At 49.1% G+C, this 27,252-nt stretch overlaps 1 protein-coding gene across 5 annotated transcripts in view; it reads left to right on the forward strand.

The window, feature by feature from the left end:
• The window catches only part of LOC118381802 (partitioning defective 3 homolog B-like), a 414,310-nt gene that overhangs the window by 160,909 nt on the left and 226,149 nt on the right, over window positions 1-27,252 (forward strand). For all 5 annotated transcript variants that reach the window (XM_052492713.1, XM_052492715.1, XM_052492714.1 and 2 more), the window contains one exon: window positions 13,351-13,466. In XM_052492713.1, the coding sequence (XP_052348673.1) occupies window positions 13,351-13,466 (116 nt within the window). The remainder of the gene's footprint in view (window positions 1-13,350; window positions 13,467-27,252) is intronic.

Raw genomic sequence — 27,252 nt, forward strand, 5'->3', positions numbered from 1 at the left:
TTGAAGTCAATTCCATCCATTCCAGTCTTAAGTGACCAAGGAAGGGTGCTTTTTGGGACTGAAAGGAAATCTATATTTTACCCCACAAATATCATTTGACATCTATATTTGGGGAAGTCATGGTAGCACATAGTTGCTGACGTCTGTCAGGGACTGTTCCCAGAAGTGCTTTAAAGTGTTAGTTTCCCTATAAATATGAGTCCTATGAATATCAATGCATGTTAATTAATGATAGCTAATGGTATGCATTTCTACCAGCTGTCATGAGGAATCATAGGGAATCATGTTCAACTCCCTCTGCATTTCTACCAGCTGTCATGAGGAATCATAGGGAATCATGTTCAACTCCTCTGCATTTCTACCAGCTGTCATAAGGAATCATAGGGAATCATGTTCAACTCCCTCTGCATTTCTACCAGCTGTCATAAGGAATCATAGGGAATCATGTTCAACTCCCTCTGCATTTCTACCAGCTGTCATGAGGAATCATAGGGAATCATGTTCAACTCCCTCTGCATTTCTACCAGCTGTCATGATGAATCATGTTCAACTCCCTCTGCATTTCTACCAGCTGTCATGAGGAATCATAGGGAATCATGTTCAACTCCCTCTGCATTTCTACCAGCTGTCATAAGGAATCATAGGGAATCATGTTCAACTCCCTCTGCATTTCTACCAGCTGTCATAAGGAATCATAGGGAATCATGTTCAACTCCCTCTGCATTTCTACCAGCTGTCATGAGGAATCATGTTCAACTCCCTCTGCATTTCTACCAGCTGTCATAATGAATCATAGGGAATCATGTTCAACTCCCTCTGCATTTCTACCAGCTGTCATGATGAATCATGTTCAACTCCCTCAGCATTTCTACCAGCTGTCATGAGGAATCATAGGGAATCATGTTCAACTCCCTCTGCATTTCTACCAGCTGTCATGAGGAATCATAGGGAATCATGTTCAACTCCCTCTGCATTTCTACCAGCTGTCATGAGGAATCATAGGGAATCATGTTCAACTCCCTCTGCATTTCTACCAGCTGTCATGATGAATCATGTTCAACTCCCTCTGCATTTCTACCAGCTGTCATGAGGAATCATAGGGAATCATGTTCAACTCCCTCTGCATTTCTACCAGCTGTCATAAGGAATCATAGGGAATCATGTTCAACTCCCTCTGCATTTCTACCAGCTGTCATAAGGAATCATAGGGAATCATGTTCAACTCCCTCTGCATTTCTACCAGCTGTCATGAGGAATCATAGGGAATCATGTTCAACTCCCTCTGCATTTCTACCAGCTGTCATAAGGAATCATAGGGAATCATGTTCAACTCCCTCTGCATTTCTACCAGCTGTCATGAGGAATCATAGGGAATCATGTTCAACTCCCTCTGCATTTCTACCAGCTGTCATGAGGAATCATGTTCAACTCCCTCTGCATTTCTACCAGCTGTCATGAGGAATCATGTTCAACTCCCTCTGCATTTCTACCAGCTGTCATAATGAATCATAGGGAATCATGTTCAACTCCCTCTGCATTTCTACCAGCTGTCATAATGAATCATGTTCAATCATGAATCATGTTAAAGAGGCTCAGAGAGAATGCCTGTTAAAGAAGTAGCGGTCCTTGTACCTGGCATCGAGCATGGTGGAGACACAGTAAAGAGAGAATGCCTGTTATAGAAGTAGCGGTCCTTGTACCTAGCATCGAGCATGGTGGAGACACAGTAAAGAGGCTCAGAGAGAATGCCTGTTATAGAAGTAGCGGTCCTTGTACCTAGCATCGAGCATGGTGGTGACACAGTAAAGAGGCTCAGAGAGAATGCCTGTTATAGAAGTAGCGGTCCTTGTACCTAGCATCCAGCATGGTGGAGACACAGTAAAGAGGCTCAGAGAGAATGCCTGTTATAGAAGTAGCGGTCCTTGTACCTAGCATCCAGCATGGTGGAGACACAGTAAAGAGAGAATGCCTGTTATAGAAGTAGCGGTCCTTGTACCTAGCATCGAGCATGGTGGAGACACAGTACAGAGACAATGCCTGTTAAAGAAGTAGCGGTCCTTGTACCTTGCATCGAGCATGGTGGAGACACAGTAAAGAGACAATGCCTGTTAAAGAAGTAGCGGTCCTTGTACCTAGCATCGAGCATGGTGGAGACACAGTAAAGATGATCAGATGAATTATGGTTTATGCTCTGGTCTGATCAGATGAATTATGGTTTAAACTCTGGTCTGATCAGATGAATTATGGTTTATGCTCTGGTCTGATCAGATGAATTATGGTTTATGCTCTGGTCTGATCAGATGAATTATGGTTTAAACTCTGGTCTGATCAGATTAATTATGGTTTATGCTTGGTCTGATCAGATGAATTATGGTTTAAACTCTGGTCTGATCAGATGAATTATGGTTTAAACTCTGGTCTGATCAGATGAATTATGGTTTATGCAGATGGGAAGAGAGAGACATTATAATGTTAAAGAACTGCTCAGAAATCTTTCAGACTTTGGACTCTCTCTCCCTCCTCTTCCCCCTCTCTCTCTCTATGTCTCTCTCTCTCTCTCTCTCTCTCTCTCTCTCTCTCTCTCTCTCTCTCTCTCTCTCTCTCTCTCTCTCTCTCTCTCTCTCTCTCTCTCTCTCTCTCTCTCTCTCTCTCTCTCTCTCTCTCTCTCTCTCTCTCTCTATGTCTCTCTCTCCTCTTCCCCCTCTCTCTCTCTCTGTCCCTCTCTCTCTGTCTCTCTCTCTCCCTCTCTCTCATAACCAGACTAATCACTGATGAGTTGGATGGTAGATTAGATCGTTTTAGAAAGCCTTGTGAAAGACTAATGGTTCCACTCACAATTTTAAATATTTGATTACGGTTGCTGAAAGCTTTGGTAGCATTAGCATGAAATGGTACCATTTAATTCTCTGATTCTACTAACTGTTGTTAATCACATTGATGAGGCTATTCTCCTGGTCTGATTTCCCCCCCCCCATACCATTCACACATACCTCTGATTAGTTCATAGACACGGGGCTCATGTGACCCGCCCCTTCTCTCCACTCAGACCCATTCTGATTGGAGGAGTTGAGAAATTGAGAAATGCATTTTAATTCTCTTTACTTCCTACTTGAGAAAGTTACTGAAATGGAGATGCAAAGAAACGTACTGATTGATTTATGACAACACTTCTCAAAGCATCATGGGAAATGTGACCTCACTTTCTCAGTCTGTCTTTTCACTGTGGGATTCAGTAGTTCCTCAGTCTGTCTATTCACTGTGGGATTCATTCGTTTCTCAGTCTGTCTTCTCACTGTGGGATTCATTAGTTCCTCAGTCTGTCTTCTCACTGTGGGATTCATTAGTTCCTCAGTCTGTCTTCTCACTGTGGGATTCATTAGTTCCTCAGTCTGTCTTCTCACTGTGGGATTCATTAGTTCCTCAGTCTGTCTTCTCACTGTGGGATTCATTAGTTCCTCAGTCTGTCTTCTCACTGTGGGATTCATTAGTTCCTCAGTCTGTCTTCTCACTGTGGGATTCATTAGTTCCTCGGTCTGTCTTCTCACTGTGGGATTCATTAGTTCCTCAGTCTGTCTTCTCACTGTGGGATTCATTAGTTCCTCAGTCTCTCTTCTCACTGTGGGATTAATTCGTTTCTCAGTCTGTCTTCTCACTGTGGGATTCATTAGTTCCTCAGTCTGTCTTCTCACTGTGGGATTCATTCGTTTCTCAGTCTGTCTTCTCACTGTGGGATTCATTAGTGATATTAATAGATCTGAATCCATCTATCTCTGACGCTGTCGTGATATTTTCACAACCCCGGCTGATCTGGTCAAGGGTGGTTGTGTGAGGAGTGTGTATTTAGCTAGGGTGTGACAGGGTGGTTGTGTGAGGAGTGTGTGTTTAGCTAGGGTGTGACAGGGTGGTTGTGTGAGGAGTGTGTGTTTAGCCAGGGTGTGACAGGGTGGTTGTGTGAGGAGTGTGTGTTTAGCTAGGGTGTGACAGGGTGGTTGTGTGAGGAGTGTGTGTTTAGCCAGGGTGTGACAGGGTGGTTGTGTGAGGAGTGTGTATTTAGCCAGGGTGTGACAGGGTGGTTGTGTGAGGAGTGTGTATTTAGCCAGGGTGTGACAGGGTGGTTGTGTGAGGAGTGTGTATTTAGCCAGGGTGTGACAGGGTGGTTGTGTGAGGAGTGTGTATTTAGCCAGGGTGTGACAGGGTGGTTGTGTGAGGAGTGTGTATTTAGCCAGGGTGTGACAGGGTGGTTGTGTGAGGAGTGTGTATTTAGCCAGGGTGTGACAGGGTGGTTGTGTGAGGAGTGTGTATTTAGCCAGGGTGTGACAGGGTGGTTGTGTGAGGAGTGTGTATTTAGCCAGGGTGTGACAGGGTGGTTGTGTGAGGAGTGTGTATTTAGCTAGGGTGTGACAGGGTGGTTGTGTGAGGAGAGTGTATTTAGCCAGGGTGTGACAGGGTGGTTGTGTGAGGAGTGTGTATTTAGCCAGGGTGTGACAGGGTGGTTGTGTGGGGAGTGTGTATTTAGCCAGGGTGTGACAGGGTGGTTGTGTGAGGAGAGTGTATTTAGCCAGGGTGTGACAGGGTGGTTGTGTGGGGAGTGTGTATTTAGCCAGGGTGTGACAGGGTGGTTGTGTGAGGAGAGTGTATTTAGCTAGGGTGTGACAGGGTGGTTGTGTGAGGAGTGTGTATTTAGCCAGGGTGTGACAGGGTGGTTGTGTGAGGAGAGTGTATTTAGCTAGGGTGTGACAGGGTGGTTGTGTGAGGAGTGTGTATTTAGCCAGGGTGTGACAGGGTGGTTGTGTGAGGAGTGTGTATTTAGCTAGGGTGTGACAGGGTGGTTGTGTGAGGAGAGTGTATTTAGCTAGGGTGTGACAGGGTGGTTGTGTGGGGAGTGTGTATTTAGCCAGGGTGTGACAGGGTGGTTGTGTGAGGAGAGTGTATTTAGCCAGGGTGTGACAGGGTGGTTGTGTGAGGAGTGTGTATTTAGTGTGACAGGGTGGTTGTGTGAGGAGTGTTTTTAGCCAGGGTGTGACAGGGTGGTTGTGTGAGGAGTGTGTATTTAGCCAGGGTGTGACAGGGTGGTTGTGTGAGGGGTGTGAGGGTGTTGTGTGATTTATTTAGCCAGGGTGTGACAGGGTGGTTGTGTGAGGAGTGTGTATTTAGTGGGTGTGACAGGGTGGTTGTGTGAGGAGTGTGTATTTAGCTAGGGTGTGACAGGGTGGTTGTGTGAGGAGGAGAGGGTGTGACAGGGTTTAGCTAGGGTGTGACAGGGTGGTTGTGTGGTGTGAGGAGTGTGTATTTAGCCAGGGTGTGACAGGGTGGTTGTGTGAGGAGTGGTGTATTTAGCCAGGGTGTGACAGGGTGGTTGTGTGAGGAGTGTGTATTTAGCCAGGGTGTGACAGGGTGGTTGTGTGAGGAGTGTGTATTTAGCCAGGGTGTGACAGGGTGGTTGTGTGAGGAGTGTGTATTTAGCCAGGGTGTGACAGGGTGGTTGTGTGAGGAGTGTGTATTTAGCTAGGGTGTGACAGGGTGGTTGTGTGAGGAGAGTGTGACATTTAGCCAGGGTGTGACAGGGTGGTTGTGTGAGGAGTGTGTATTTAGCCAGGGTGTGACAGGGTGGTTGTGTGAGGAGAGTGTATTTAGCCAGGGTGTGACAGGGTGGTTGTGTGAGGAGTGTGTATTTAGCCAGGGTGTGACAGGGTGGTTGTGTGAGGAGTGTGTATTTAGCCAGGGTGTGACAGGGTGGTTGTGTGAGGAGTGTGTATTTAGCCAGGGTGTGACAGGGTGGTTGTGTGAGGAGTGTGTATTTAGCCAGGGTGTGACAGGGTGGTTGTGTGAGGAGTGTGTATTTAGCTAGGGTGTGACAGGGTGGTTGTGTGAGGAGTGTGTATTTAGCTAGGGTGTGACAGGGTGGTTGTGTGAGGAGTGTGTATTTAGCCAGGGTGTGACAGGGTGGTTGTGTGAGGAGTGTGTATTTAGCCAGGGTGTGACAGGGTGGTTGTGTGAGGAGTGTGTATTTAGCCAGGGTGTGACAGGGTGGTTGTGTGAGGAGTGTGTATTTAGCCAGGGTGTGACAGGGTGGTTGTGTGAGGAGTGTGTATTTAGCCAGGGTGTGACAGGGTGGTTGTGTGAGGAGTGTGTATTTAGCCAGGGTGTGACAGGGTGGTTGTGTGAGGAGTGTGTATTTAGCCAGGGTGTGACAGGGTGGTTGTGTGAGGAGTGTGTATTTATTTAGCCAGGGTGTGACAGGGTGGTTGTGTGTATTTAGCCAGGTGTGACAGGGTGGTTGTGTGAGGAGTGTGTATTTAGCCAGGGTGTGACAGGGTGGTTGTGTGAGGAGAGTGTATTTAGCCAGGGGTGACAGGGTGGTTGTGTGAGGAGTGTGTATTTACCCAGGGTGTGACAGGGTGGTTGTGTGAGGAGTGTGTATTTAGCCAGGGTGTGACAGGGTGGTTGTGTGAGGAGTGTGTATTTACCCAGGGTGTGACAGGGTGGTTGTGTGAGGAGTGTGTATTTAGCCAGGGTGTGACAGGGTGGTTGTGTGAGGAGTGTGTATTTAGCCAGGGTGTGACAGGGTGGTTGTGTGAGGAGTGTGTATTTAGCTAGGGTGTGACAGGGTGGTTGTGTGAGGAGTGTGTATTTAGCCAGGGTGTGACAGGGTGGTTGTGTGAGGAGTGTGTATTTAGCCAGGGTGTGACAGGGTGGTATTTAGTGTGACAGGGTGGTTGTGTGAGGAGTGTGTGTTTAGCCAGGGTGTGACAGGGTGGTTGTGTGAGGAGTGTGTGTTTAGCCAGGGTGTGACAGGGTGGTTGTGTGAAGAGTGTGTATTTAGCTAGGGTGTGACAGGGTGGTTGTGTGAGGAGTGTGTATTTAGCCAGGGTGTGACATGGTGGTTGTGTGAGGAGAGTGTATTTAGCCAGGGTGTGACAGGGTGGTTGTGTGAGGAGTGTGTGTTTAGCCAGGGTGTGACAGGGTGGTTGTGTGAGGAGTGTGTATTTAGCCAGGGTGTGACAGGGTGGTTGTGTGAGGAGTGTGTATTTAGCTAGGGTGTGACAGGGTGGTTGTGTGAGGAGTGTGTATTTAGCCAAGGTGTGACAGGGTGGTTGTGTGAGGAGTGTGTATTTAGCCAGGGTGTGACAGGGTGGTTGTGTGAGGAGTGTGTATTTAGCTAGGGTGTGACAGGGTGGTTGTGTGAGGAGTGTGTATTTAGCCAGGGTGTGACAGGGTGGTTGTGTGAGGAGTGTGTATTTAGCCAGGGTGTGACAGGGTGGTTGTGTGAGGAGTGTGTATTTAGCCAGGGTGTGACAGGGTGGTTGTGTGAGGAGTGTGTATTTAGCCAGGGTGTGACAGGGTGGTTGTGTGAGGAGTGTGTATTTAGCCAGGGTGTGACAGGGTGGTTGTGTGAGGAGTGTGTATTTAGCCAGGGTGTGACAGGGTGGTTGTGTGAGGAGTGTGTATTTAGCCAGGGTGTGACAGGGTGGTTGTGTGAGGAGTGTGTATTTAGCCAGGGTGTGACAGGGTGGTTGTGTGAGGAGTGTGTATTTAGCCAGGGTGTGACAGGGTGGTTGTGTGAGGAGTGTGTATTTAGCCAGGGTGTGACAGGGTGGTTGTGTGAGGAGTGTGTGTTTAGCCAGGGTGTGACAGGGTGGTTGTGTGAGGAGTGTGTATTTAGCCAGGGTGTGACAGGGTGGTTGTGTGAGGAGTGTGTATTTAGCCAGGGTGTGACAGGGTGGTTGTGTGAGGAGTGTGTATTTAGCCAGGGTGTGACAGGGTGGTTGTGTGAGGAGAGTGTATTTAGCCAGGGTGTGACAGGGTGGTTGTGTGAGGAGAGTGTATTTAGCCAGGGTGTGACAGGGTGGTTGTGTGAGGAGAGTGTATTTAGCTAGGGTGTGACAGGGTGGTTGTGTGAGGAGTGTGTGTTTAGCCAGGGTGTGACAGGGTGGTTGTGTGAGGAGTGTGTATTTAGCTAGGGTGTGACAGGGTGGTTGTGTGAGGAGTGTGTATTTAGCTAGGGAGTGACAGGCTGGTTGTGTGAGGAGTGTGTATTTAGCCAGGGTGTGACAGGGTGGTTGTGTGAGGAGAGTGTATTTAGCTAGGGAGTGACAGGCTGGTTGTGTGAGGAGTGTGTATTTAGCTAGGGTGTGACAGGGTGGTTGTGTGAGGAGTGTGTATTTAGCCAGGGTGTGACAGGGTGGTTGTGTGAGGAGTGTAAATTTAGCCAGGGTGTGACAGGGTGGTTGTGTGAGGAGTGTGTGTTTAGCCAGGGTGTGACAGGGTGGTTGTGTGAGGAGTGTGTATTTAGCCAGGGTGTGACAGGGTGGTTGTGTGAGGAGTGTGTATTTAGCTAGGGTGTGACAGGGTGGTTGTGTGAGGAGTGTGTATTTAGCCAAGGTGTGACAGGGTGGTTGTGTGAGGAGTGTGTATTTAGCCAGGGTGTGACAGGGTGGTTGTGTGAGGAGTGTGTATTTAGCTAGGGTGTGACAGGGTGGTTGTGTGAGGAGTGTGTATTTAGCCAGGGTGTGACAGGGTGGTTGTGTGAGGAGTGTGTATTTAGCCAGGGTGTGACAGGGTGGTTGTGTGAGGAGTGTGTATTTAGCCAGGGTGTGACAGGGTGGTTGTGTGAGGAGTGTGTATTTAGCCAGGGTGTGACAGGGTGGTTGTGTGAGGAGTGTGTATTTAGCCAGGGTGTGACAGGGTGGTTGTGTGAGGAGTGTGTATTTAGCCAGGGTGTGACAGGGTGGTTGTGTGAGGAGTGTGTATTTAGCCAGGGTGTGACAGGGTGGTTGTGTGAGGAGTGTGTATTTAGCCAGGGTGTGACAGGGTGGTTGTGTGAGGAGTGTGTATTTAGCCAGGGTGTGACAGGGTGGTTGTGTGAGGAGTGTGTATTTAGCCAGGGTGTGACAGGGTGGTTGTGTGAGGAGTGTGTGTTTAGCCAGGGTGTGACAGGGTGGTTGTGTGAGGAGTGTGTATTTAGCCAGGGTGTGACAGGGTGGTTGTGTGAGGAGTGTGTATTTAGCCAGGGTGTGACAGGGTGGTTGTGTGAGGAGTGTGTATTTAGCCAGGGTGTGACAGGGTGGTTGTGTGAGGAGAGTGTATTTAGCCAGGGTGTGACAGGGTGGTTGTGTGAGGAGAGTGTATTTAGCCAGGGTGTGACAGGGTGGTTGTGTGAGGAGTGTGTATTTAGCTAGGGTGTGACAGGGTGGTTGTGTGAGGAGTGTGTGTTTAGCCAGGGTGTGACAGGGTGGTTGTGTGAGGAGTGTGTATTTAGCTAGGGTGTGACAGGGTGGTTGTGTGAGGAGTGTGTATTTAGCTAGGGTGTGACAGGGTGGTTGTGTGAGGAGTGTGTATTTAGCTAGGGTGTGACAGGGTGGTTGTGTGAGGAGTGTGTATTTAGCTAGGGAGTGACAGGCTGGTTGTGTGAGGAGTGTGTATTTAGCTAGGGTGTGACAGGGTGGTTGTGTGAGGAGTGTGTATTTAGCCAGGGTGTGACAGGGTGGTTGTGTGAGGAGTGTAAATTTAGCCAGGGTGTGACAGGGTGGTTGTGTGAGGAGTGTGTGTTTAGCCAGGGTGTGACAGGGTGGTTGTGTGAGGAGTGTGTATTTAGCCAGGGTGTGACAGGGTGGTTGTGTGAGGAGTGTGTATTTAGCTAGGGTGTGACAGGGTGGTTGTGTGAGGAGTGTGTATTTAGCCAGGGTGTGACAGGGTGGTTGTGTGAGGAGTGTGTATTTAGCTAGGGTGTGACAGGGTGGTTGTGTGAGGAGTGTGTATTTAGCTAGGGTGTGACAGGGTGGTTGTGTGGGGAGTGTGTATTTAGCCAGGGTGTGACAGGGTGGTTGTGTGGGGAGTGTGTATTTAGCTAGGGTGTGACAGGGTGGTTGTGTGAGGAGTGTGTATTTAGCCAGGGTGTGACAGGGTGGTTGTGTGAGAAGTGTGTATTTAGCTAGGGTGTGACAGGGTGGTTGTGTGAGGAGTGTGTATTTAGCCAGGGTGTGACAGGGTGGTTGTGTGAGGAGTGTGTATTTAGCCAGGGTGTGATAGGGTGGTTGATGACGACGACGGGGGGGTCTGAGGAGGGAGGGGTCTGTTTCAGACAGTGTCCTTGGCTAACTCCAGCTGTTTTTACACGTGGAGCTCTGTCTCTGATTAGTCTGATAAGGGAACAGACTTTGTCTTGTCAATCTCCCCTCCCAACACAGGCTAGAGAGTCTCTCTCTCGCTCTCTCTCTCTCCCTCGCTCTCTCTCTCTGTCTCACTCTCTCTCTGTCTCACTCTCTCTCTGTCTCTCTCTCTGTCTCTCTCTCTCTCTCTCTCTCTCTCTCTCTCTCTCTCTCTCTCTCTCTCTCTCTCTCTCTCTCCCTCTCTCTCTCTCTCTCTCCTCCCTGTCTCCCTCATTCTCTCTCTATCTCATTCTCTCTCTCTCTCTCTCTCTCCCCTCTCTCTCTCTCTCTCTCTCTCTCTCTCTCTCAGCAGCAGAGGTGATAAGTACCATATGGTTTGAGACTCTCCACCGTTGACACATTCCCCGTGGGGCCCTTTTCAAGCCTTGTTTGAGGCTGCTGCAGTGTTATTATGAACAGCAGAACACACCTGCTCAATGTAAAATGACGCTTTATTACAATTTATTAGGCTAGCGCAAGGCTACTTCTAGCTTGTTGTGGAGTCAATTGGAGCAGAACTTTAGTTTTAATGTCAAGCTCCTGATATGGGTACTAGACAGTGATGATGGAGCTGGTTGTTAATGTCAAGCTCCTGATATGGGTACTAGACAGTGATGATGGAGCTGGGTATCACAGACCCCTTGACTTTTTCCAGATTTGTTTTACTTTACAGCCTTATTCTAAAATGGATTAAATAAAACATTCCCCATAATGTTTTTGTTGCATGTTTGGTTAGAGGAGGCAGGTAGTCTAGTGATTAGAGAGGCAGGTAGTCTAGTGATTAGAGAGGCAGGTAGTCTAGTGGTTAGAGGAGGCAGGTAGTCTAGTGGTTAGAGGAGGCAGGTAGTCTAGTGGTTAGAGGAGGCAGGTAGTCTAGTGGTGAGAGGAGGCAGGTAGTCTAGTGGTTAGAGGAGGCAGGTAGTCTAGTGGTTAGAGGAGGCAGGTAGTCTAGTGGTTAGAGGAGGCAGGTAGTCTAGTGGTTAGAGGAGGCAGGTAGTCTAGTGATTAGAGAGGCAGGTAGTCTAGTGATTAGAGAGGCAGGTAGTCTAGTGGTTAGAGGAGGCAGGTAGTCTAGTGGTTAGAGGAGGCAGGTAGTCTAGTGGTTAGAGGAGGCAGGTAGCCTAGTGATTAGAGAGGCAGGTAGTCTAGTGGTTAGAGGAGGCAGGTAGTCTAGTGGTTAGAGGAGGCAGGAAACCTAGTGGTTAGAGAAGGCAGGTAGTCTAGTGGTTAGAGGAGGCAGGTAGTCTAGTGGTTAGAGGAGGCAGGTAGCCTAGTGGTTAGAGGAGGCAGGTAGTCTAGTGGTTAGAGGAGGCAGGTAGTCTAGTGATTAGAGAGGCAGGTAGCCTAGTGGTTAGAGAAGGCAGGAAACCTAGTGGTTAGAGAAGGCAGGTAGTCTAGTGGTTAGAGGAGGGAGGTAGCCTAGTGGTTAGAGGAGGCAGGTAGCCTAGTGGTTAGAGGAGGCAGGTAGTCTAGTGGTTAGAGGAGGGAGGTAGCCTAGTGGTTAGAGGAGGCAGGTAGCCTAGTGGTTAGAGGAGGCAGGTAGTCTAGTGGTTAGAGGAGGCAGGTAGTCTAGTGATTAGAGAGGCAGGTAGCCTAGTGGTTAGAGGAGGCAGGTAGTCTAGTGGTTAGAGAGGCAGGTAGTCTAGTGATTAGAGGAGGCAGGTAGTCTAGTGGTTAGAGGAGGCAGGTAGTCTAGTGGTTAGAGAGGCAGGTAGTCTAGTGATTAGAGGAGGCAGGTAGTCTAGTGATTAGAGGAGGCAGGTAGTCTAGTGGTTAGAGGAGGCAGGTAACCTAGTGGTTAGAGGAGGCAGGTAACCCAGTGATTAGAGAGGCAGGTAGCCTAGTGGTTAGAGAGGCAGGTAGCCTAGTGGTTAGAGGAGGCAGGTAGTCTAGTGGTTTGAGGAGGCAGGTGGCCTGGTGGTTAGAGGAGGCAGGTAGCCTAGTGGTTAGAGGAGGCAGGTAGCCTAGTGGTTAGAGGAGGCAGGTAGTCTAGTGGTTAGAGGAGGCAGGTAACCTAGTGGTTAGAGGAGGCAGGAAAGCTAGTGGTTAGAGGAGGCAGGTAGTCTAGTGGTTAGAGGAGGCAGGTAGCCTAGTGGTTAGAGGAGGCAGGTAGCCTAGTGGTTAGAGGAGGCAGGTAGTCTAGTGGTTAGAGGAGGCAGGTAACCTAGTGGTTAGAGGAGGCAGGAAAGCTAGTGGTTAGAGGAGGCAGGTAGTCTAGTGGTTAGAGGAGGCAGGTAGCCTAGTGGTTAGAGGAGGCAGGTAGCCTAGTGGTTAGAGGAGGCAGGTAGCCTAGTGGTTAGAGGAGGCAGGTAGTCTAGTGGTTAGAGGAGGCAGGTAACCTAGTGGTTAGAGGAGGCAGGAAACCTAGTGGTTAGAGGAGGCAGGTAGTCTAGTGGTTAGAGGAGGCAGGTAGCCTAGTGGTTAGAGGAGGCAGGTAGCCTAGTGGTTAGAGGAGGCAGGTAACCTAGTGGTTAGAGGAGGCAGGTAACCTAGTGGTTAGAGAGGCAGGTAACCTAGTGGTTAGAGGAGGCAGGTAGTCTAGTGGTTAGAGGAGGCAGGTAGTCTAGTGGTTAGAGGAGGCAGGTAGTCTAGTGGTTAGAGGAGGCAGGTAGCCTAGTGGTTAGAGGAGGCAGGTAGTCTAGTGGTTAGAGGAGGCAGGAAACCTAGTGGTTAGAGGAGGCAGGTAGTCTAGTGGTTAGAGGAGGCAGGAAACCTAGTGGTTAGAGGAGGCAGGTAGTCTAGTGGTTAGAGGAGGCAGGTAGTCTAGTAGTTAGAGGAGGCAGGTAGTCTAGTGGTTAGAGGAGGCAGGTAGTCTAGTGGTTAGAGGAGCCAGGTAGTCTAGTGGTTAGAGGAGGCAGGTAGTCTAGTGGTTAGAGGAGGCAGGAAACCTAGTGGTTAGAGGAGGCAGGTAGTCTAGTGGTTAGAGGAGGCAGGTAGTCTAGTGGTTAGAGGAGGCAGGTAACCCAGTGGTTAGAGAGGCAGGTAACCCAGTGGTTAGAGAGGCAGGTAGTCTAGTGGTTAGAGGAGGCAGGTAGTCTAGTGGTTAGAGAGGCAGGTAGTCTAGTGGTTAGAGGAGGCAGGTAGTCCAGTGGTTAGAGAGGCAGGAAGCTGGCTTGTATTGTTTTATATAATAGATCATGAACTGAGATCAATGTTGTGATGTCATCCTTTTCCCCACTGACCTGTCCACGTTCTCTACCAGACACTCCCCTGCTTGTAAGGAGTAGCAGTGAATCAGCCCTCAGCCCCCCAGTGGAGACGTCACAGCCCCCGCAGCCTCAGGAGCCCAACGACAGGCCTGGCCCTGAACCCCCCACGGTAAGATCTAGTCTGTTACAGTACCTACACCCAGCCCTACTGTAACTACCATACCATACCCTAACCCAGCCCTACTGTAACTACCCTACCATACCCTAACCCAGCCCTACTGTAACTACCATACCATACCCTAACCCAGCCCTACTGTAACTACCATACCATACCATACCCTAACCCAGCCCTACTGTAACTACCATACCATACCCTAACCCAGCCCTACTGTAACTACCATACCATACCATACCCTAACCCAGCCCTACTGTAACTACCATACCATACCATACCATACCCTAACCCAGCCCTACTGTAACTACCCTACCATACCCTAACCCAGCCCTACTGTAACTACCATACCATACCATACCCTAACCCAGCCCTACTGTAACTACCCTACCATACCCTAACCCAGCCCTACTGTAACTACCATACCATACCATACCCTAACCCAGCCCTACTGTAACTACTGTAACTACCATACCATACCATACCTAACCCAGCCCTACTGTAACTACCATACCATACCATACCCAGCCCTACTGTAACTACCATACCATACCCTAACCCAGCCCTACTGTAACTACCATACCATACCCTAACCCAGCCCTACTGTAACTACCATACCATACCCAAACCCAGCCCTACTGTAACTACCATACCATACCATACCCCATAACTACCATACCATACCCTAACCCAGCCCTACTGTAACTACCATACCATACCCTAACCCAGCCCTACTGTAACTACCCTACCATACCACTAACCCATACCTACTGTAACTACCATACCATACCATACCCTAACCCAGCCCTACTGTAACTACCATACCATACCATACCCTAACCCAGCCCTACTGTAACTACCATACCATACCATACCCTAACCCAGCCCTACTGTAACCCAGCCCTACTGTAACTACCATACCATACCATACCATACCCTAACCCAGCCCTACTGTAACTACCATACCATACCCCCAACCCAGCCCTACTGTAACTACCATACCATACCCTAACCCAGCCCTACTGTAACTACCATACCATACCATACCCTAACCCAGCCCTACTGTAACTACCATACCATACCCTAACCCAGCCCTACTGTAACTACCATACCATACCATACCCTAACCCAGCCCTACTGTAACTACCATACCATACCCTACCCAGCCCTACTAACCCAGCCCTACTGTAACTACCTACCATACCATACCATACCCTAACCCAGCCCTACTGTAACTACCATACCATACCATACCATACCCTAACTACCAGCCCTAACTGCCCTACTGTAACTACCCTACCATACCCTAACCCAGCCCTACTGTAACTACCAGCCCTACCATACCCTAACCCAGCCCTACTGTAACTACCATACCATACCATACCCTAACCCAGCCCTACTGTAACTACCATACCATACCCTAACCCAGCCCTACTGTAACTACCCTACCATACCATACCCTAACCCAGCCCTACTGTAACTACCATACCATACCCTAACCCAGCCCTACTGTAACTACCATACCATACCCTAACCCAACCCTACTGTAACTACCCTACTGTAACTACCATACCATACCATACCCTAACCCAGCCCTACTGTAACTACCATACCATACCCTAACCCAGCCCTACTGTAACTAACCCAGCCCTACTGTAACTACCATACCATACCCCCTAACCCAGCCCTACTGTAACTACCCTACCATACCCTAACCCAGCCCTACTGTAACTACCATACCATAACCACCCTAACCCAGCCCTACTGTAACTACCCTACCATACCCTAACCCACCCCTACTGTAACTACCATACCATACCCTAACCCAGCCCTACTGTAACTACCATACCATACCCTAACCCAGCCCTACTGTAACTACCCTACCATACCATACCATACCCTAACCCAGCCCTACTGTAACTACCCTACCATACCATACCATACCCTAACCCAGCCCTACTGTAACTACCATCCCTACCATACCCTAACCCAGCCCTACTGTAACTACCCTACCATACCATACCCTAACCCAGCCCTACTGTAACTACCATACCATACCATACCCTAACCCAGCCCTACTGTAACTACCATACCATACCATACCATACCCTAACCCATACCCTACTGTGTAACTACCCTAACCCACCATACCCCATACCCTAACCCAGCCCTACTGTAACTACCATACCCTAACCCACCCTACTGTAACTACCATACCTAACCCAACCCTACTGTAACCATACCATACCCTAACCCAGCCCTACTGTAACTACCATACCATACCCCCTAACCCAGCCCTACTGTAACTACCATACCATACCCCCTAACCCAGCCCTACTGTAACTACCATACCATACCCTAACCCAGCCCTACTGTAACTACCATACCATACCCCCTAACCCAGCCCTACTGTAACTACCATACCATACCCCCTAACCCAGCCCTACTGTAACTACCATACCATACCCAGCCCTACTGTAACTACCATACCATACCCTAACCCATCCCTACTGTAACTACCATACCATACCCTAACCCAGCCCTACTGTAACTACCATACCATACCCTAACCCAGCCCTACTGTAACTACCCTACCATACCCTAACCCACTGTAACTACCTACTGTAACTACCCTACCAACTACCATACCATACCCTAACCCAGCCCTACTGTAACTACCATACCATACCATAAACCCAGCCCTACTGTAACTACCATACCATACCCTAACCCAGCCCTCTACTGTAACTACCATACCATACCATACCCTAACCCAGCCCTACTGTAACTACCATACCCTAACCCAGCCCTACCATACCATACCCTAACCCAGCCCTACTGTAACTACCATACCATACCCTAACCCAGCCCTACTGTAACTACCATACCATACCCAGCCCTACTGTAACCCATACCAGCCCCCTACTGTAACTACCCTACCATACCATACCATACCCCTAACCCAGCCCTACTGTAACTACCATACCATACCCTAACCCAGCCCTACTGTAACTACCATACCATACCCTAACCCAGCCCTACTGTAACTACCCATATACCATACCATAAACCCAGCCCTACTGTAACTACCATACCATACCCTAACCCAGCCCTACTGTAACTACCCTACCATACCCTAACCCAGCCCTACTGTAACTACCATACCATACCCTAACCCAGCCCTACTGTAACTACCATACCATACCATACCCTAACCCAGCCCTACTGTAACTACCATACCATACCCTAACCCAGCCCTACTGTAACTACCATACCATACCCTAACCCAGCCCTACTGTAACTACCATACCATACCCTAACCCAGCCCTACTGTAACTACCATACCATACCATACCCCTAACCCACTGCCCTACTGTAACTACTACCATACCATACCAACTACCATACCATACCATAATACCCAGCCCTACTGTAACTACCATACCATACCATAACCCAGCCCTACTGTAACTACCATACCATACCCTAACCCAGCCCTACTGTAACTACCATACCATACCATACCCTAACCCAGCCCTACTGTAACTACCCTACCATACCCTAACCCAGCCCTACTGTAACTACCATACCATACCCTAACCCAGCCCTACTGTAACTACCATACCATACCCTAACCCAGCCCTACTGTAACTACCATACCATACCATACCCTAACCCAGCCCTACTGTAACTACCATACCATACCCTAACCCAGCCCTACTGTAACTACCATACCATACCCTAACCCAGCCCTACTGTAACTACCATACCATACCATACCCTAACCCAGCCCTACTGTAACTACCATACCATACCATACCCTAACCCAGCCCTACTGTAACTACCATACCATACCCTAACCCAGCCCTACTGTAACTACCCTACCATACCCTAACCCAGCCCTACTGTAACTACCCTACCATACCCTAACCCAGCCCTACTGTAACTACCCTACCATACCCTAACCCAGCCCTACTGTAACTACCATACCATACCCTAACCCAGCCCTACTGTAACTACCATACCATACCATACCCTAACCCAGCCCTACTGTAACTACCATACCATACCATACCCTAACCCAGCCCTACTGTAACTACCATACCATACCATAACCCACCATACTACCATATACCCTAACCCAGCCCTACTGTAACTACCATACCATACCCTAACCCAGCCCTACTGTAACTACCCTACCATACCATACCCTAACCCAGCCCTACTGTAACTACCCTACCATACCCTAACCCATCCCTACTGTAACTACCCTACCATACCCTAACCCAGCCCTACTGTAACTACCCTACCATACCCTAACCCATCCCTACTGTAACTACCCTACCATACCATACCATACCCTAACCCAACCCTACTGTAACTACCATACCATACCCTAACCCAGCCCTACTGTAACTACCATACCATACCCTAACCCAGCCCTACTGTAACTACCATACCATACCATACCCAGCCCTAACCCAGCCCTACTGTAACTACCATACCATACCCTAACCCAGCCCTACTGTAACTACCCTACCATACCATACCATACCCTAACCCAGCCCTACTGTAACTACCATACCATACCCTAACCCAGCCCTACTGTAACTACCATACCATACCATAACCCATCCCTACTGTAACTACCATACCATACCCCCTAACCCAGCCCTGTAACTACCATACCATACCCTAACCCAGCCCTACTGTAACTACCATACCATACCCTAACCCATCCCTACTGTAACTACCCTACCATACCCTAACCCATCCCTACTGTAACTACCCTACCATACCCTAACCCATCCCTACTGTAACTACCATACCATACCCTAACCCAGCCCTACTGTAACTACCTACCATACCATACCCTAACCCAGCCCTACTGTAACTACCCTACCATACCCTAACCCATCCCTACTGTAACTACCCATACCATACCCTAACCCAGCCCTACTGTAACTACCATACCATACCCTAACCCAACCCTACTGTAACTACCATACCCTAACCCAGCCCTACTGTAACTACCATACCATACCCTAACCCAGCCCTACTGTAACTACCATACCATACCATACCATACCCTAACCCAGCCCTACTGTAACTACCCTACCATACCATACCCTAACCCAGCCCTACTGTAACTACCATACCATACCCTAACCCAGCCCTACTGTAACTACCATACCATACCCTAACCCATCCCTACTGTAACTACCATACCATACCCTAACCCAGCCCTACTGTAACTACCATACCATACCTACCCTACCATACCCTAACCCAGCCCTACTGTAACTACCATACCATACCCTAACCCAGCCCTACTGTAACTACCATACCATACCATACCCTAACCCAGCCCTACTGTAACTACCATACCATACCCTAACCCAGCCCTACTGTAACTAACCATACCCTAACCCAGCCCTACTGTACCCCTATACCCTAACCCAGCCCTACTGTAACTACCATACCATACCATACCCTAACCCAACCCTACTGTAACTACCATACCATACCCTAACCCAGCCCTACTGTAACTACCATACCATACCATACCCTAACCCAACCCTACTGTAACTACCATACCATACCATACCCCTAACCCAACCCTACTGTAACTACCATACCATACCCTAACCCAGCCCTACTGTAACTACCATACCATACCCTAACCCAGCCCTACTGTAACTACCATACCATACCCTAACCCAGCCCTACTGTAACTACCATACCATACCATAACCCTAACCCAGCCCTACTGTAACTACCATACCATACCATACCATACCTAACCCAGCCCTACTGTAACTACCATACCATACCATACTGTAACTACCATACCATAAACCCAGCCCTACTGTAACTACCATACCATACCCTAACCCAGCCCTACTGTAACTACCATACCATACCCTAACCCACCCTACTGTAACCCTAACCCAGCCCTACTGTAACTACCATACCATACCATACCCTAACCCAGCCCTACTGTAACTACCATACCATACCATACCCTAACCCAGCCCTACTGTAACTACCATACCATACCCTAACCCAGCCCTACTGTAACTACCATACCATACCCTAACCCAGCCCTACTGTAACTACCATACCATACCCTAACCCAGCCCTACTGTAACTACCATACCATATCATACCCTAACCCAGCCCTACTGTAACTACCCTACCATACCCTAACCCAGCCCTACTGTAACTACCATACCATACCATACCCTAACCCAGCCCTACTGTAACTACCATACCATACCCTAACCCAGCCCTACTGTAACTACCATACCATACCATACCCTAACCCAGCCCTACTGTAACTACCATACCATACCCTAACCCAGCCCTACTGTAACTACCCTACCATACCATACCCTAACCCAGCCCTACTGTAACTACCATACCATACCATACCCTAACCCAGCCCAACTGTAACTACCATACCATACCCTAACCCAGCCCTACTGTAACTACCATACCATACCCTAACCCAGCCCTACTGTAACTACCATACCATACCATACCCTAACCCAGCCCTACTGTAACTACCATACCATACCATACCATACCATACCCTAACCCAACCCTACTGTAACTACCATACCATACCATACCCTAACCCAGCCCTACTGTAACTACCCTACCATACCCTAACCCAGCCCTACTGTAACTACCATACCATACCATACCCTAACCCAACCCTACTGTAACTACCATACCATACCATACCCTAACCCAGCCCTACTGTAACTACCATACCATACCATACCCTAACCCAGCCCTACTGTAACTACCATACCATACCCTAACCCAGCCCTACTGTAACTACCATACCATACCATACCCTAACCCAGCCCTACTGTAACTACCATACCATACCCTAACCCAGCCCTACTGTAACTACCATACCATACCCTAACCCAGCCCTACTGTAACTACCATACCATACCATACCCTAACCCAACCCTACTGTAACTACCATACCATACCCTAACCCAGCCCTACTGTAACTACCATACCATACCATACCCTAACCCAGCCCTACTGTAACTACCATACCATACCCCTAACCCAGCCCTACTGTAACTACCCCATACCATACCATACCTATACCATACCCTAACCCAGCCCTACTGTAACTACCATACCATACCATACCATACCCCCTAACCCAGCCCTACTGTAACTACCATACCATACCCTAACCCAGCCCTACTGTAACTACCATACCATACCATACCCTAACCCAGCCCTACTGTAACTACCATACCATACCCTAACCCAGCCCTACTGTAACTACCATACCATACCATACCCTAACCCAGCCCTACTGTAACTACCCTACCATACCCTAACCCAGCCCTACTGTAACTACCATACCATACCATACCCTAACCCAGCCCTACTGTAACTACCATACCATACCATACCCTAACCCAAACCTACTGTAACTACCATACCCTAACCCAGCCCTACCAACTACCCCATACCATACCAACCCAGCCCTACCCAGCCCTACTGTAACTACCATACCAACCCAAACCTACTGTACCATACCCCCTAACCCAGCCCTACTGTAACTACCCATACCATACCCTAACCCAGCCCTACTGTAACTACCATACCATACCATACCCTAACCCAGCCCTACTGTAACTAACTACCATACCATACCCTAACCCAGCCCTACTGTAACTACCATACCATACCATACCCTAACCCAGCCCTACTGTAACTACCCTACCATACCCTAACCCAGCCCTACTGTAACTACCATACCATACCCTAACCCAGCCCTACTGTAACTACCATACCATACCATACCATACCCTAACCCAGCCCTACTGTAACTACCATACCATACCATACCCTAACCCAGCCCTACTGTAACTACCCTACCATACCCTAACCCAGCCCTACTGTAACTACCCTACCATACCCTAACCCAGCCCTACTGTAACTACCATACCATACCATACCCTAACCCAGCCCTACTGTAACTACCCTACCATACCCTAACCCAGCCCTACTGTAACTACCCTACCATACCCTAACCCAGCCCTACTGTAACTACCCTACCATACCCTAACTAGATAGTGTCCAATGACTTTCTTGTCCTGTTTTTATGTACCGGTAGGCACCTGCGGCTTATTATTTTATAATTCAGTGGTTTGCGGTTTATATTCAGGTGATAATAGTTAATAGTCCAGAAATTACGGTACCTTCCAGGCACACCGTCTTACACACACACATATACTGTATACTGAACAGAAAACATACACGCAACATGCAACAATGTCAATGATTTTCAGTTCGAAATCAGTCAGTTTAAATAAATGCATTAGGCCTTTATCTATGGATTTCAGATGACTGGGCAGGGGCTCAGACAAGGGTGGGCCTGGGAGGATATAGGCCCACCCACTACGGAGCCAGGCCCAGGCCCAGCCAATCAGTTGTTTCCCCACAAAAGGGCATTATTGCAGACAGAAATAAACCTCAATTTCATCAGCTATAATATTTTCATCTGTAAAAAATAGTCAAAAGTAACTCCATAAAATAACTATAATGAGGCTATATACAGGGTGTTACGGTACAGAGTCAGTGTGGAGGCTATATACAGGGTGTTACGGTACAGAGACAATGTGAAGGCTATATACAGGGTGTTACGGTACAGAGTCAGTGTGGAGGCTATATACAGGGTATTACGGTACAGAGTCAATGTGGAGGCTATATACAGGGTGTACCATTACTGAGTCAATGTGCGGGGTTACAGGTTAGTCGAGGTCATTTGTACATGTAGGTAGAGGTAAAGTGCCTGTGCATAGATGATAAACAACGAGTAGCAGCAGTGTAAAAACAAAGGGAAGGTGGGGTCACTGACACTGTCACCAGCAAAGCACCCCCACGCCGTCACACCTCCTCCTCCATGCTTCACGGTGGGAACAACACATGCAGAGATCATCACCGACTCTGCGTCTCACAAAGACACGGCCGCCGGAACCAAACATCTCAAATTTGGACTCGTCAGTCCAAAGGACAGATTTCCACCAAGTCTCTTCTTCTTTGGTAGACTGGAAGCAGCAGGAGTGTGGGGAAGACTGGGGAAAATAACCAACAAAACAACTCAGGTTAATGTGGAATGAACACACAGAAAGCAGTGGAACAGGAAGAGGACAAAGGAGACAGAAGTTGATATAATAGGAGGAGTGAAGAAGCCAGGAAATGGATGTTCTGTCCCCTCCCTTCCTCTCTGTTGATGGAATGTTAAGGGAGAGTTCCAGAACACTGACACAGCTCTAAGGGAGAGTTCCAGAACACTGACACAGCTCTAAGGGAGAGTTCCAGAACACTGACACAGCTCTAAGGGAGAGTTCCAGAACACTGACACAGCTCTAAGGGAGTGTTGGTTGGACATTTTGCCTGGGTTCTGTGTGATGCTCCTGTCACCTAGTGAGTCAAGGCTTCCTGAAACCAGAAGGGGGGTGGAGCAGGAGGTTGAGGAGAAGGATGGAGGAGGTTGGAGAAGGGAGAGGGAGGTTAGCCTAGTGGAGGGTGTTGGAGAGGGTGGAGTGAGACGTGGAGGGGAAGGAATGACAGAAAGGAGGAGGGGAAGGAATGACAGAAAGGTGTTCTCTCTCCATCCCTCTTCTCTCTTCCTCTTCTTTCTTCCTCTTCTCTCTTCCTCTTCTCTCTCCATCCCTCTTCTCTCTCCATCCCTCTTCTCTCTTCCTCTTCTTTCTTCCTCTTCTCTCTCCATCCCTCTTCTCTCTCCATCCCTGAGGGATAGAGGTGAGAGTGAGTGAGGGATAGAGGGAGAGAGAGAAATGGATAGAGGGAGAGAGAGCGAGGGAGAAAGGGAGAGAGAGCGAGGGAGAAAGGGAGAGAGAGCGAGGGAGAAAGAGAGAGAGAGCGAGGGAGAGAAGGGAGAGAGAGAGAGAGAGAAAGGGAGAGAGAGGGGGGATAGAGAAATTGATAGAGGGAGAGAGAGCGAGGGAGAAAGGGAGAGAGAGCGAGGGAGAAAGGGAGAGAGAGCGAGGGAGAAAGAGAGAGAGAGCGAGGGAGAGAAGGGAGAGAGAGCGTTAGAGGAACAATGTTAATTGGGGGTTTGTGAATGAGAGGCTGATCGATTAAGCATAGGACCATTTTAATTTGAACACAGACTTGGTCGCTGGGTGTTTGACGTAGACCTAGATATTTATTCATCTATAGTCTTGAGGTGATAGTTGTGGTCTAGTAGGTAAGACCTAGATATTTATTCATCTATAGTCTCTAGGTGATATGTGTTTGATAGTTGTGGTCTAGTAGGTAAGACCTAGATATTTATTCATCTATAGTCTCTAGGTGATATGTGTTTGATAGTTGTGGTCTAGTAGGTAAGACCTAGATATTTATTCATCTATAGTCTCGAGGTGATATGTGTTTGATAGTTGTGGTCTAGTAGGTGAGACCTAGATATTTATTCATCTATAGTCTCTAGGTGATATGTGTTTGATAGTTGTGGTCTAGTAGGTAAGACCTAGATATTTATTCATCTATAGTCTCTAGGTGATATGTGTTTGATAGTTGTGGTCTAGTAGGTAAGACCTAGATATTTATTCATCTATAGTCTCGAGGTGTAGACTAAGGCAGTCGTTTTAACCTCTCCTCGGGGACCCCCGGCCGCTCTGTAGATTTGATATTTTCCGTAGCAACTAATTATCAAGCCCTTGATTAGGTGAATCAGGCGAGCTAATTCAGGGGTGAAACTAACGTGTGAACTGTCTGGGGGACGTTTGAGAAGGTAGGTGTTGATGTATCCATTGTGGTTCCATCTGTATCGTAGCGGACCTGTTAGCTAAGATGTGTAGTAGACAGTTTGACGCAGGTCTTTTTTTTTTTTTGATTGGTCGTTGCTAGGTGATTGATGTTGGTTGTGTATTTATTTGTCCATCGTGTTCCAGTTGGTGTTTGACGTAGATATGTATTTATCTGATGTGGTTCCGGCAGCACCTCAGGTCATTAGGACTCCGGTCCCCTAGGGGGCGCTGTCTCCTCTGTCTCCGTCTCTCTAATTGGACTGGGAGTATTTACTGATTTCTCTTAACCCTCTGGGGTTAATAGAGGAACACAATAGTGTTATTGTAAGTGCTTTAGCTAACACTGTAAATCAACTCCTGTGGGGAACGGTGAGGTTGCGTGAGGACCAGGCTGTGTTGATGTCAGTATAGATGTTCATGGTGTGTGTGTGTACAGCCTCAGCTAAGACATGAAACTCATGAACAAAATATCAGTCATGCCTTTTTTTGTCACTGTTGGAGACTGGTTTACCAGAGTTAACATCGGGATAAATCTTCTTCTAAATGGCACTCTATTCCCTATATAGTGCACTACTTTAGACCAGGGCCCTATATATAGGGAACAGGGTACTACCATCTTGGATGCTGTGTTTAATTTCAGTCTGTTTTAGACAGGTCTTTGTGAACAAGCAATTGGTATTATCAGTATGAAGCAATAGGGGAATGACAGGTTCAGAGTCCCAGGCTCTCGTCCTGGTTCAGAGCCCCAGCCTCTCGTCCTGGTTCAGAGCCCCAGGCTCTCGTCCTGGTTCAGACCCCCAGCCTCTCGTCCTGGTTCAGACCCCCAGCCTCTCGTCCTGGTTCAGAGCCCCAGCCTCTCGTCCTGGTTCAGACCCCCAGCCTCTCGTCCTGGTTCAGACCCCCAGCCTCTCGTCCTGGTTCAGACCCCCAGCCTCTCGTCCTGGTTCAGACCCCCAGCCTCTCGTCCTGGTTCAGACCCCCAGCCTCTCGTCCTGGTTCAGCCCCCCAGCCTCTCGTCCTGGTTCAGAGCCCCAGCCTCTCGTCCTGGTTCTCACCCCCAGCCTCGAGACATGGTTCAGACCCCCATCCTCTCGTCCTGGTTCAGAACCCCAGCCTCTAGACATGGTTCTCACCCCCAGCCTCTAGACATGGTTCTCACCCCCAGCCTCTAGACATGGTTCAGAGCCCCAGCCTCTAGACATGGTTCAGACCCCCAGCCTCTAGACATGGTTCAGACCCCCAGCCTCTAGACATGGTTCAGAGCCCCAGCCTCTAGACATGGTTCAGACCCCCAGCCTCTAGACATGGTTCAGACCCCCAGCCTCTAGATATGGTTCAGACCCGCAGCCTCTAGACATGGTTCAGACCCCCAGCCTCTAGACATGGTTCAGACCCCCAGCCTCTAGACATGGTTCAGACCCCAACATCTAGACATGGTTCAGACCCCCAGCCTCTAGACATGGTTCTCACCCCCAGCCTCTAGACATGGTTCAGACCCCAGCATCTAGACATGGTTCAGACCCCCAGCCTCTAGACATGGTTCTCACCCCCAGCCTCTAGACATGGTTCAGCCCTCCAGCCTCTAGACATGGTTCTCACCCCAGCCTCTAGACATGGTTCTCACCCCCAGCCTCTAGACATGGTTCTCACCCCCAGCCTCTAGACATGGTTCAGACCCCCAGCCTCTAGACATGGTTCAGACCCTCCGCCTCTAGACATGGTTCAGACCCCCAGCCTCTAGACATGGTTCAGACCCCCAGCCTCTAGACATGGTTCAGAGCCCCAGCCTCTAGACATGGTTCAGACCCCAGCCTCTAGACATGGTTCAGAGCCCCAGCCTCTAGACATGGTTCAGACCCCCAGCCTCTAGACATGGTTCAGACCCTCAGCCTCTAGACATGGTTCAGACCCCAGCCTCTAGACATGGTTCAGACCCCAGCCTCTAGACATGGTTCAGACCCCAGCCTCTAGACATGGTTCAGACCCTCAGCCTCTAGACATGGTTCAGACCCCAGCCTCTAGACATGGTTCAGACCCCAGCCTCTAGATATGGTTCAGAGCCCCAGCCTCTAGACATGGTTCAGAGCCCCAGCCTCTAGACATGGTTCAGACCCTCAGCCTCTAGACATGGTTCAGACCCCAGCCTCTAGACATGGTTCAGACCCCAGCCTCTAGACATGGTTCAGAGCCCCAGCCTCTAGACATGGTTCAGAGCCCCAGCCTCTAGACATGGTTCAGAGCCCCAGCCTCTAGACATGGTTCAGAGCCCCAGCCTCTAGACATGGTTCAGAGCCCCAGCCTCTAGACATGGTTCAGAGCCCCAGCCTCTAGACATGGTTCAGAGCCCCAGCCTCTAGACATGGTTCAGACCCCAGCCTCTAGATATGGTTCAGAGCCCCAGCCTCTAGACATGGTTCAGACCCCCAGCCTCTCATCCTGGTTCAGACCCCAGCCTCTAGATATGGTTCAGAGCCCCAGCCTCTAGACATGGTTCAGAGCCCCAGCCTCTAGACATGGTTCAGACCCCCAGCCTCTCATCCTGGTTCAGACCCCAGCCTCTAGATATGGTTCAGAGCCCCAGCCTCTAGACATGGTTCAGACCCCCAGCCTCTAGATATGGTTCAGAGCCCCAGCCTCTAGACATGGTTCAGAGCCCCATCCTCTCATCCTGGTTCAGACCCCAGCCTCTAGATATGGTTCAGACCCCAGCCTCTAGATATGGTTCAGACCCCAGCCTCTAGACATGGTTCAGAGCCCCAGCCTCTAGACATGGTTCAGAGCCCCAGCCTCTAGACATGGTTCAGAGCCCCAGCCTCTAGACATGGTTCAGAGCCCCAGCCTCTAGACATGGTTCAGAGCCCCAGCCTCTAGACATGGTTCAGACCCCCAGCCTCTAGACATGGTTCAGACCCCAGCCTCTAGACATGGTTCAGACCCTCAGCCTCTAGACATGGTTCAGACCCCCA

The sequence above is a fragment of the Oncorhynchus keta genome, chromosome 34 (assembly GCF_023373465.1).
Source record: "Oncorhynchus keta strain PuntledgeMale-10-30-2019 chromosome 34, Oket_V2, whole genome shotgun sequence".
NCBI classification, from domain to species: Eukaryota; Metazoa; Chordata; class Actinopteri; order Salmoniformes; family Salmonidae; genus Oncorhynchus; species Oncorhynchus keta.